Source organism: Erythranthe guttata, chromosome 10 (genome assembly GCF_056151865.1).
Source record: "Erythranthe guttata isolate IM_541 chromosome 10, IM_541, whole genome shotgun sequence".
NCBI classification, from domain to species: Eukaryota; Viridiplantae; Streptophyta; class Magnoliopsida; order Lamiales; family Phrymaceae; genus Erythranthe; species Erythranthe guttata.
The window spans coordinates 2,173,920-2,186,837 of record NC_142542.1 but is presented as its reverse complement, the minus strand read 5'-3'; the positions used below and the strand labels follow the sequence as shown (position 1 = coordinate 2,186,837).

Genomic DNA, 12,918 nt, shown 5'->3' with positions numbered 1-12,918 from the left:
TGCTTTTGTAGTTTCATTCTGTGGCAGGTGGCATTGGCTTCAATTAACCTTAGTTTGTGTTTTCCATTGATTTTGAAGAGTGCTATTTCCATGCACAAAAGGAGTTTGTTTGGGGTGGAAATTGGACGGATCTGATATAGGCGAAATTCCATATTTTTTTGGAGTTTTTGATTGAAATCGGAGGAATTAAAAGAATTCAATCTTTTGTTCAAATGCATTACATATTACATAATAATAATGATATTATTAGGGAATTGTTATTTGCGGTTTGAAAATTGTTATTTGCGGTTTATAACAAAACCCCTCAAAAAAACACTTTATTTCACTAAAACCTCAAAACTTCTCAAAAAAATCCAAAACCCCCCTAAAACGCGTAAAAGCCCAACTTGGGCGTCCATTCATGCAGTGCACGCCCAAGTTGGGCGTGCAAGCTGCATTTGGGCGCCCGAGTTGGGCGTCCAGTGCAAAAAAAAAAAAAAAATCTTTTTTTTTTTAAATGTTCGAACGCCCAAGATGGGTGGGCGCCCAAGGCGTGTATGAACGGGCGTTCGTACACGCCTTGGGCGCCCATCTTGGGCGTTCGAACATTTTTTTGCGAAAAAAAAAAGATCTACAAATCGATTTGTAGGGCTTTTTAACATGAAATTGGTTCCGTAATCGACCTTCCCAATGCATATTACACATAAAAGAGTCGAAATTACATCTAAAATCGAAGCCCAACCCTTCTTCAAGCTTGATTTTGAATTTTCGATTTTTTTTTTTTTTTTTTTTTTGCTATTTGCAGTTTGGGGGGTTTTTTGATTTTTTTGAAAAGTTTTGAGGGGTTTTTTGAAAAAACGCAAATAGCAATTTTGTAACCGTAAATAGCATTTCATCATTACAATTATACTTTTTGGAAACAAGTTGAAATTTTCGGAAACTAAATTTGGATCGAAAATCAGAATGTAATATGTATCGGTAAAACAAAAAAATGGAATGGAAAATATTGTTCAAAAATCGTAAATTTTCAGATTGAAATCGGCAAAGATCGGAATTTCCATTCCGAATTCCACCCCTAGAATTGTTATAAGAGCGACACGAGTAATCTCATTTATACGAGGAAACCAAGTTTATTATCTCAATCAATACTACACGGACTTTCCATACAAGCAATCGATAAACAAAACAAATGAATAAAGCACATACAATACAACATCAACATCAACAGAAGTTCTCATCAACAAAGTATGCATACACACACACACATATATATATATATAAGCTAAACAAAACATAAAATAGAGACGATTACAGACCACGGCCCATGATTTGTCCACCAGGTGGAATCATGACCAAGAACGGCTGAGCATTGAACGCAGGATGTGGAAGCTTCCGACGAATTTCACGACCTTCTTGACAAAGTGCACATGCATGGCAAAACACATGTGTCGCGAAATCGCACGCAGTTTCACATTGCTCTCGTTGAACATCATCATCAATAACACTCCCACAGCACCCACAAGACCTAACAATTGCCTCGCAACTCCCCTGTCACATAAAAGAAATCACCAATCTTTAATATTCAACGAATATAGATACCCTCGTTCCGATCTTGACATGATATTAGAGCTTGCATAAAGGAGTAAACTTAAAAAAAAAAAAAAAAGATTACGCACCTCGAGATTAAATTTCCGACGGATGGATGTACGAATGGGGTAAGAGAACCAAGGAGCAAGACAATTATAGCCGAAAAAGGTATTCCCGATCAAGTAAAGACCGGTGTACGGCAAGCAGTGATTAGCAAAAGTACCAGGCGCAGATCCGAGTCGCTCCACATTTGTTCCATAAAGCACACAAGGAGCAACACTACCCAACAAACCTGTCCATATAACAACCACAAGAGAGTGAATATATAGTTCTCGAGCAGCAAAAAATATCGAAAAAAAGAGCATTTTATAATTAATTAGCTTCGTTATAAAGAATATAATTGATCCCTTAAATGCTATAAAATTTTCAGAATCAAATAACATGTTTAAAGACCGACAACTTAGTTAGTTAACACTATAACAATGGACAATAAATTTTCACTCATGACATATTTTACAATAATACAGTCGATAAATTAATAGCCTCACTTAAATAATAAATTCTTCCAATCCCAATTGGTTTTGAGAACGTACTAAATTATTAACTCGATAATTTAATATTTTGCTAAATTAATAGAATTTTCCTAGACCCGAGTCCCGACTAGACCCGAGTCCCGACTGATGTTTAACCGTATAAGATAGCTCCTTAGCTCACACCGATTTATCTCCACAAAGCAATTATTAGCATAGATCAGCAATTAGACTTAAAAGTCATCCACTTTTTTTTTTTCTCTCTCTCTCTACAATTCAGATCAAGAATCAGTATCAGTATCAGAAATCAGTATCAGAATCAGAATCAACATCAAAATCCCAACCTAAATCCAGTAAAATCCCAGATCAGCAAACTTGACACTACATCAATAAAAATACAATCTTTACCTGAAAAATCAAGATTCATTCAACTGGATAACAAAAAAAAAAAAAAACTCACAAACTTCAAGATCGCTACTGCAGAATTCATCGTTTCTTCCAAGACAAGAGAGTAAGCTGGAATCCCACTGGGACCTTTCCATAGTTGGCTCACCCACCGGCAGCCCATCAGCCGTCCATCCTATTGAAATCGCCGCAGTCGGCGGGGCTCCGCCGTCCTTGGCGGTGGCGGTGGCGGTGGCGGTGGAGGATTTCTTTTCATCTTTTGTCTGAAATTCTTGTTTTTCGTTTGGTAAAAGAGGGTTTGATTCCTCGTAGTTTGCCATTTGCGGAAAATGAAAATTTATTACACGAATATTAAGAAATTATAGAGGATGATAACTCAAAGAAGTTGCAGATGAGCTTTTCCTCTTCGTTCTCTCTCCTCTTAAGCAACCCAGCTATTTGCAATTATTTATTGATTTAATTGTTTTTATATATATATTTATTTTTAATTAAATTACTTATTTATTGAGCAAAAACGTGTGAAGAATCAACTGTGAATTGACCAAAGACGTTCGATTAGTTCAACGATTTTTATAATAAATAATTTAACTCAATGCTAAATTTTAATACAATTAACCAAACATTTTGACTGATTAAAATTTTAATTTGTTAGTAGGCAAACAAAATATATGAGTTTTTTTTTTCTTTTTAGGGAAAATAAAATATATAATTTAATAGATTGAAATTGTTGAAACGTATAATCTGAGCAAATATTAAATTATTTAATTGTGGGCCTGAAGACTGTGTTTAGTTAAGCATTAGTAACTACATATTTATTTGGACTATAATTATTAACTTATTTGTCTGATTTGGGCCTTTCTCCTAATTTTCTTTGGACTTGGCATTTATGTAAATTTCTTCTTTTTTTACAATGATATATTATTTATTTATTTTTAGTTTTTTTTATTTATCAAAAATAACATCATAAATGACTCGAGTTGAATTAATTCGATTTCATTTTGTCTTTTTTAATGGAATTAGAGAAAAAGCCTGAAAATCAAAGTACAATATAGTTCAGCCAAACAGACACTACAAATTACATCTCTTATAATTCGCAGTGTGGCAGTGACATATTTTAATGTAAACCTACTCGATGAATCGTGTTCGACTCGATTATTTATCAAAACAAACTGAAACACCGTTTTAAAAGTTCGAAAAAACACATGAAATAAGTTTAGAGAAACACATGTTCGTCTAGAATCGATTCGTTATTTCGTTTACGCAGCACCTAACTACAGCAATGTAGGTATATAATTGTGTATGGGGGTCCAAGTAGATATAAGACCATAAACAAAGGGCCTAGTAATAAATACAAATAAATACAGCCCATGAGGGAGCGGCGGAGTACACCAAACAGTCCCACTGTCCTACATCTTTCAGTGTACCATTCAGACATCATCAATTTATTACCATCACCATTATCCGTCTTCCCAATATTTAAAAAAAAAATCCATCAAGATTCTCTCCTAAAGAAAACAATAACAAAGAATTTTTTTTTCAATAAAATGGTAAATTATGATCGCCCATGAAGTAAGGTTAAATTACGAAAAAATCCTTCTTTTTCAGGTAATTACAATCACCCGTCAATCATTGATCGCCCATGAGGTAAGGTTAAATTATGAAAAAACCTTTTTTTTTCGGGTAATTACAATTACCCGTCAACCATGGATCGCCCCATGAGGTAAGGTTAAATTATGAAAAAACCCTTCTTTTTCGGGAATTACAATCACCTGTTAACCATGAATCTTCGACAAAATCTTCTAGATTTCGTAGAAATGTTCTTATACTTGGTTTGTGCAAAAAAATAGTTTCAGATGTACCACAATCTGATATTTACAAGTCAAGAGAGCATCTTATGATCATCTTGTTTCAAAATATTGAGCTCAAACAGGATAAAACAGATACAAACTGAAGAATATTTCATACAATCTAGAAGATTTCAGTAAATTTAAGGGTAAATAGCACTTAACCCCCTTGTGGTTTGGGCATTTTGCACATGACCCCCTTGTGGTTTGAAATTAGGCACATAACCCCCTTGTGGTTTTGACATTTTGAACATGACCCACTTATGGTATGAAATTAGGCACATAACCCCCTTCTGGTTTTGAAATTTTGCACATGACCCCCTTATGGTATAAAATTAGCACATAACCCCCTTGAAAAGAAAACTGGAAAAGACTAAATTGCCCATATCAAGTCAAAAGTTTTTTTTTAATTTAAAAATAATTATTCTATAAAATGAAAAGCTTAATATACTTTTTGTGAAATAAAAATATAATATATTATTGTGTTTTTTCTATTTTACAGGCCATATAAATATTTTTTTAATTTAATTTTCATTAATTTTCATTTCAACTATAGAGAAATGTTTTTTTTTCCAAATTTCCATAAAAGAAATAAAGACTTTGTTTCTTAAAAAAATTAAAGTTCGATAACAACTATAATATAATATATTATATAGAAAATAGTAATATAATAATCATAATTAATGAAATGTTAAAGATTTTCAAATTGATTTTTAAAATCGAATAAATTGTCAATAGTACAATAACTAGTATTATATACCTTTTGTGCTGTAAAATTAAAGAAAAAACGATGATATATTATATTTCTCATGTTACAAAAAAGTACATTAAGCTTTTTATGTTATAGAATAATTATTTTTAAATTAAAACAAGAACTTTTGACTTGATAGGGGTAATTTAGTCTTTTCCAGTTTTCTATTCAAGGGGATGATGTGCTAATTTCATACCATTAGGGGGTCATGTGCAAAATGTCAAAACCACACGGGGGTTATGTGCCTAATTTCATACCATAAGGGGGTCATGTGCAAAATGTCAAAACCACAAGGGGGTTATGTGCATAATTTCAAACCACAAGGGGGTCATGTGCAAAATGCCCAAACCACAAGGGGGTTAAGTGCTATTTACCCTAAATTTAACACCGCAACAATAGAGAGTGATTGTAACTACCAAAATATAAAAAAAAAATTCGTAATTTGATCTTACTCTTAATTTACCCTTTAATAAACTCTCTCTCAATCACTTTTCCATTCCATTAAAGAATCACCAAAAAAAGTATTTTTTTTTTCTTCTTTTTTTCATAATCAAGAAAGTAATAAAATCATCACATACATCAAGCTTTCTCTGTGTACAACAATCCAAAAAAAAAGAAAAAAAATTCAAAAATTACTATGAATTAGGGTGTGAACGAGAATCAACAACATTATCTAACCTCGAAAAAGCAGTGTCTTCTTGATTAAGAAGCCTTTCCCCTGTTCTTACCGGTTCTGATTTACATCTCATCAGCACTAAAGGATGTACACTTACCCTTTTCAAATCCTCATCATTTTTCTCCGATTTTTCGCTACTTTTTCGACAAATCACCACCGCCTTTTCTTCCACTTCCACTTCAACTTCCTCTAATTTCTCCGCATTTTCAACTTCTTGATGAGCAAATGCAGAAGCCCAGAAAATGCCACCCAATGAAGAAGATCTGTAAGGAGCAGATCTACACCTCGTGAGAATCAAAGCGTTTGTCGGCGGCGGCGGCGGCGGAGTAGACGAAGAAGAAGAACATTCTAGAAACTTCAAAGATCCACCTCCAATATTTTCATACTTGTTAACAACACTATACTCACTCTCACCACTAGTACTGCTGTTAGTCCTGTGATTATTATTATTATTATTGCTACTATAAACAGAAGCATCGACTTTTTCTTTATATTCGATTTTCTTTCTCAGAGAATCTTCGGTGGCATCAGCATTATTCTTGCAATACCCAGACCTAAAAAAAGAACCCCACTTGCTAAATGTCCTTCTGAAGGGTCTTTTGTGGGTGGTGGTGGAAGTAAGGGAACTTTTCCCGCAGAATAGGGTTTTGATCTTGAGCCACCGCCGGCAGCGGCGGCGCGTCACTTTTCCGGCGGGTTTTTTGGGGTTGGATTTGGAGGAGCGGCGGACTCTGACCTGGCCGATGCAGGTGACCTTTGGGGAGGTAGGTTCTTGGGTTGGTTCGGTGGGGCCGGGCAGTGTTTTTCTGGTGCGGAGGTACAACATTGGGCTCGACCGTGATTTTCCTCTGCTTCTGCTCCCCACGTTACTTCTCAAGAACCTCATCAATGGCGGTGGAAACTTGTCTGTTCTCCCTGGACTTGATAATGGCTTTGATAAAGCTTTCATCTTTACCTCTCTCTCTCTCTCTCTCTCTCTCTCTCTCTCTCTCTCTCTCTCTCTCTCTCTCTCTCTCTCTCTCTCTCACACACACACACAGAGTCACCCACAAAATCTATGGGCTCTGCAGAGAGGATCCAGTAGGCAAAGGATTTTTTGGCCACTGCTTTCTCTCTGTATTTGTTTTCTTCTGCTTCTTTTTCCACATATATGATATATACTTACACCCACACACACACATGTGTGTGTGTATGTATATATGTATCTATTGTGTGTGCATTTGTTTGTTTGTTGAAGGTCTGGTTGGTTCTGGAGTGGATATCTTAGTGTGGAAAGGGGGGTCCTTTTTTTCTTCTATGTAACTTTTATTCAGTATCTTAGTGTGGAAAGGGGGGAGCGACTAGTTTTGGCCCAAGGTTGCTAGCACCTTGGGCAGAGTCGCCAGCACCTTGGCTGGGCCGGTGCCGAAAGTCCGAAAATTTTCCGACCCGAAAAAAATAATAAAAAATACGAGGGCGTAGGAAATTGAATTTGGCACGGTGGTTGTCGGGGCCGTTTTCTCAGATTTCGAGAATTGCTCCGAAAACGTCGGGAGCGACTAGTTTTTGCCCAACGTTGCTAGCACCTTGGGCAGAGTCGCCAGCACCTTGGCGGGGCCGGTGCCGAAAGTCCGAAAATTTTCCGACCCGAAAAAAATAATAAAAAATACGAGCGCGTAGGAAATTGAATTTGGCACAGTGGTTGTCGGGGCCGTTTTCTCAGATTTCGAGAATTGCTCCGAAAACGTCGGGAGCGACTAGTTTTGGCCCAAGGTTGCTAGCACCTTGGGCAGAGTCGCCAGCACCTTGGCTGGGCCGGTGCCGAAAGTCCGAAAATTTTCCGACCCGAAAAAAATAATAAAAAATACGAGGGCGTAGGAAATTGAATTTGGCACGGTGGTTGTCGGGGCCGTTTTCTCAGATTTCGAGAATTGCTCCGAAAACGTCGGGAGCGACTAGTTTTTGCCCAACGTTGCTAGCACCTTGGGCAGAGTCGCCAGCACCTTGGCGGGGCCGGTGCCGAAAGTCCGAAAATTTTCCGACCCGAAAAAAATAATAAAAAATACGAGCGCGTAGGAAATTGAATTTGGCACAGTGGTTGTCGGGGCCGTTTTCTCAGATTTCGAGAATTGCTCCGAAAACGTCGGGAGCGACTAGTTTTGGCCCAAGGTTGCTAGCACCTTTGGCAGAGTCGCCAGCACCTTGGCTGGGCCGGTGCCGAAAGTCCGAAAATTTTCCGACCCGAAAAAAATAATAAAAAATACGAGGGCGTAGGAAATTGAATTTGGCACGGTGGTTGTCGGGGCCGTTTTCTCAGATTTCGAGAATTGCTCCGAAAACGTCGGGAGCGACTAGTTTTTGCCCAAGGTTGCTAGCACCTTGGGCAGAGTCGCCAGCACCTTGGCTGGGCCGGTGCCGAAAGTCCGAAAATTTTCCGACCCGAAAAAAATAATAAAAAATACGAGCGCGTAGGAAATTGAATTTGGCACGGTGGTTGTCGGGGCCGTTTTCTCAGATTTCGAGAATTGCTCCGAAAACGTCGGGAGCGACTAGTTTGGGCAAGGCATGTTGTGAGGGAACAATAAGTCGATGAACAATGATAATTGTTTTCAACGTATCTTTTTCTACGAAGATGATATTGTCACGTTCACTTGTGGGGGTGGTGGGGGGGGGGTATGATTCCACGGAGAATGGTTATGTTTTTCGGTGTAGTAACGAGCTTTGGTGTTTTTTCTCTATTTTAACGAATATATTTAGTTAAAATAATGAATAAATAGAAATTAAATAATAAAACGACCCGAATAATATAAATAATAATTACTATTTCGTAAAAGAAATATCCACAGTACCTTTCCACTCTTCAAACGTCATACCCGAATTAATTTTCTCTAATTATTATTTATTTTTTGAATTAAAATAATAAAAAAATGTAATTAAAAATCAGAAAAATAAAATAAAAATTTCATAAATTCATGTAGCTTCAGCAGGAGCCATCTGGGATAATTTTCGTGAATTTTTAAATATATTTTGATATTTTTCTCTATTTATTATCTATTTTACTGTATTTCTTGAATTAAAATAATAAAAAAATATAATTAAAAACCAGAAAAATAAAATAAAATTTCAAGAATTCTTGAATAATCAACAGGAACTAATTGGAATAATTTTCGTGATTTTTAAAATATATTTCGATATTTTTCTCTATTTATTATCTATTTTATTGTATTTTTTTGAATTAAAATAATAAAAAATATAATTACAAACCAGAAAAATAAAAAAAAAATTCAACAATTATTGTAATATCAACAGGAATTATTTGGCATAATTTTCGTAATTTTTAAATGTATATTGATATTTTTCTATATTTATTTGGTAATTAAAATTATTTTCGAATGAAAAAATTAAATAAAAATAATTACAAGTCGGAAAAATAAAATTCCAGTTTCTATGGGTAGATAATAATATAATTAATGTTAGAAAAAAATTTGGTTAAAAAATAAGTTGAATAAGATATAAAATATTGAGAAATAAAAAAGTTGCTTCCCTCGGCATTTTCAATGTCTAGTGGTCATTTGGCTGGTTTTGTCCATTTCACTACTATAGGGGGGGAGGTGTCCAAGGAGGGTGCTAGGCCAAGGTGCTAGCAACTTTGCCCAAGGTGCTAGCAACTTGGGCAAAGTTGCTAGCAACTTTGGCAAAAGAGGGCCTGCCGCGCCCCCCTGCGGCAGGAATGGTGGGCCAGTGGTGGCGGGCGGGCGGCACCACCACCCAACGGCGGCGGCGCTCCGGCGGCGGCGGCGGCGGTCGGTCGGAAAAAAAAAAAAATTTTTTTTTTTTTTTTTTCCTTTCCAGTCCCTTTCGGAAGAGGCCCGATAAAGAAAGATGCCGGATAAAGAAAGATGCCCGAATAAAGAAAGATGCCGAATAAAGAAGGTTGCTTGTCGCAAATAAAGAAGTTGGCTTGTCGGTAATCAAGAAATTGCCTCGTCAATATTGAGGCCGGTGCGGTGCTTCGGCGAAGCCCGACAACATGCATTCTTACGGGTTGGTATGGTATGATAATTTGTGCTTGTCGGACCATCATTGGGTGGAGTTCGTTCGAAGTCAGCCCCCAATAGGCGATTGGAGTGTGATACGGCTGTGTTGCGTTGTGGGATGGCTCTCATTCGAAAATGGTGTGGTTAGTACGAGTTATGCTTCGAAAACCACGCTGTCGAGGAAGTGAGTTGTCCTTCGGGCAATGCTGTTGGTTTGCACGTTGCCTATTGGGAAAGGTTGTCTCGCTCGTTTCTCTACTCCGGTGATGCATGATGGGCATGATTATTTGTGGCTCTCGAGCGAATCGGTGCTAGTAGGTGATGGGAATATAGGCGATGCGTTGCTATACGGCTGTCGGTGCTTCGTGGGATGGCTCTCATTCGAAAATGGTGTGGGTAGTAATTATTAGTATTTATTTTTCTAGATACAAATTAATTACAACAATATTAAAATAGAAAATGAGTTTTAATCTATAGTTTAATTGATGTTAGTAGTATTTATTATTTGTGTTTTCGAGAGTGTAGCCATAGCCCATAGGATTATTTATTTAATATTTATTATTGCACGGATGGCTGAATCAGAGACACTACATCAAGGTTCTATTTGTCTTTACATGTTCCTTTTTTTATTAGGGTAAATTATTCTTACACACTTGAGTTAAAGTCAAATTACCAAAATACCTCTTATGTTTGGGTAATTACAACCACCTCCTTAACTATGAATTATTTTACACATTCACCCTTGTAGTGTTAAATTTAATGGCATGTTCTCTAATTTGTATTCGTGTTTCAGTCGAATACCTACTTGTTGTAAGAGTAAATATTCAGCAGTGAATACCGTTGGAATCAGCATAAAGAAAAAAGAAATATTATTTTAATCCTAAAATTTATGGAATATTACTAGATAGTTTAAAATTAAATTTGTACTAGTACCTGACTCAACCTCGAAGTAATATATAAATTTATTAGCCAATTTAAGGACATGTTGACTAGAAAGCATAGTAGCATATATATGGTGGGTATATCAAAGTTTTGAGGGGCAAATGAGATATATCCTATCCTAGTGTATTGCATTCCACATTTCTCTCCTTTTTTTCACTGTGCAATTGTCTGCAGTTTTTACTGCACCATTCAAGAAGTAAAAACAAGACAAAAGACAAACAATACCAGAGAGATATAGAGATATATACTTAGAGAGAGAGAGAGAGAGAGAGAGAGAGAGAGAGAGATGAAATGGTACATTTCCCATTTTTCATTAGTTGGTGTGATGTATTATCACACAAATTCAGATCACAAGGCTAAAAAGCCATTGAAGAAAAAAGCAAAAAAAAAACAAATAGATGGATATGGATATACTCTTAAAATATAAAGGGTAAATTACGGCCAAACCCCTTAACGTAAGGTCAAATTACGAAAACATCTATTATGTTTGGATAATTACTACCAGCTCCTCAACTATGTATTGTTTTACATGTCCAGTTTTAGAGTGTTAAATTTACATATTGAACAATGAATTTTTTAGTAACAAAATATACAGTTGAGGGGTAGTTCATAGTATCCAAACAAAAAAGAGTGGGGTTCTTGAATTATTTCATAGGATGTGAAAAAAGGCAAAAAAAAAAAACATATGCAAATGGCTCCACATCTTTTCATTTGATCTGCACAAGCAACCAATCAGCCAACACAGGCCTAAAAGATTTGATGTGTAAACAACTTTCTTAATTTTACCTTTTTGTCATCACATTCTGTGCAATATTATTATTTGGTAGGGGCAAATATCACACAAAAAAGTCAAGAACTTTTTTTTTTTATTAGCAGTGAAGACCCCTCCCACTAGCAAGGGAACAAAAAGTCAACTCATGAGGCATCAGACTTTTTCTTTCTTAATTACAATTGTTAATTAGTATTGTGAATTTTGCATAGAGGAGGGAATCAAGAGGTATTTAATAGTATATAGTAAGGACCACTATTAAATTAAATACTTAAAAAAAAAAAAAAAATTGATCAGGTTGAAAGAAATGTATGATCCACTCACAGGCCACAGCCAAGTGTGTTTCATTGTTTTGTTGGTTAAAAAATCTCAATTTCAATCTTCTTGTGGTCCGAACATTCAATTGTCTTAAAAATGGAACACACATTTTCAGTTGTCTTATTTGGTTTCACCTATGATGTATTTTTTTAGCAGCAACTAGTCCAGTTAATTTATAAGCTAGCCTCTTTGTCATGGAGTTTAGAATTTGGGCTATGACTCCAACTATCTGGATTTCTCTCTCTCTCTCTCTCTCTCTCTCTCTCTCTCTCTCTCTCTCTCTCTCTCTCTCTCTCTCTCCCTTAGTGGGCCTTGATGGGTTTTGTGTTTTGGGCCGAGCCTTTTGGGTAGCCCTTGTCTCCTGGGCTGCATCTTGTTCTTGAGACATACTAATTCAAACAAGTATACTTATCAAAAAAAAAATCAAAGAGGTATAGTATATGCTTTTATAATTTTCTTCGACAGTCACTTCTAATTTAGCCCGATAATGAAATACTAAAGAATCACCGAAAGGGCTGACAGAATCACCTGATGTTTCAACGAAATGATATGAGTTTTTTAAAACATTACTGAAATACCAAAATTGGATTTTTATGAGTCAACACGAAGTCGGATCACCAAAATCCATCATGATTCATGAGCAAGGCTCATGAGTTTTTGGTTCTTCGTGCCGTTTTTCTTGGGCTAGAGTTGTTAACGTGCTTGCTATTAAAACTCCAAAACCCTTAATAAGTGGAAAAAAACGACAATTTTGCATAAAAATGCGAAAGTGAGTTAAACAATAATTCTAGTAGATATCGAAATATTAGAATCAACCCAGCTGACAAAATCATCATGTGATGTTTATATGAACTGATATAAATTTTCTAAAGCATTCCTAAAACAGCAAATAAAGTTTTAGAAAATTGCTTAAGCAACAAAACTAAAGTTGCTAAATATGAAAAACGCTTCTGTCCTTTTATTTGCGATTTTAGTTTTATGCAAAAAGAAAAAAAGAAAATCCAAAACAGATTTTATTCACACACTGAAATTCTCTTCGTCATCCCCAAATATCCAAAAACCCTCGATAAACCATTCAATAATTTTCACTGAATCATTGCC

At 36.0% G+C, this 12,918-nt stretch overlaps 2 protein-coding genes across 2 annotated transcripts; both read right to left on the bottom strand.

Annotated features, from left to right (window-relative positions):
• Nucleotides 1–1,089: 1,089 nt before the first annotated feature.
• On the bottom strand, nt 1,090–2,977 carry LOC105952878 (PLAC8 family protein). Its single transcript, XM_012976463.2, has 3 exons — nt 2,557–2,977; nt 1,656–1,858; nt 1,090–1,527 (listed from the first exon to the last, which is right to left on the bottom strand). The coding sequence occupies exons 1-3, from the start codon at nt 2,819–2,821 to the stop codon at nt 1,288–1,290; spliced, it is 708 nt and encodes a 235-aa protein (XP_012831917.1). The 5' UTR covers nt 2,822–2,977; the 3' UTR covers nt 1,090–1,287.
• Nucleotides 2,978–5,611: 2,634 nt separating this feature from the next.
• LOC105952775 (hypothetical protein) lies at nt 5,612–7,080 on the bottom strand. Its single transcript, XM_012976355.2, has one exon. The coding sequence runs from the start codon at nt 6,719–6,721 to the stop codon at nt 5,732–5,734; it is 990 nt and encodes a 329-aa protein (XP_012831809.1). The 5' UTR covers nt 6,722–7,080; the 3' UTR covers nt 5,612–5,731.
• Nucleotides 7,081–12,918: the final 5,838 nt, after the last annotated feature.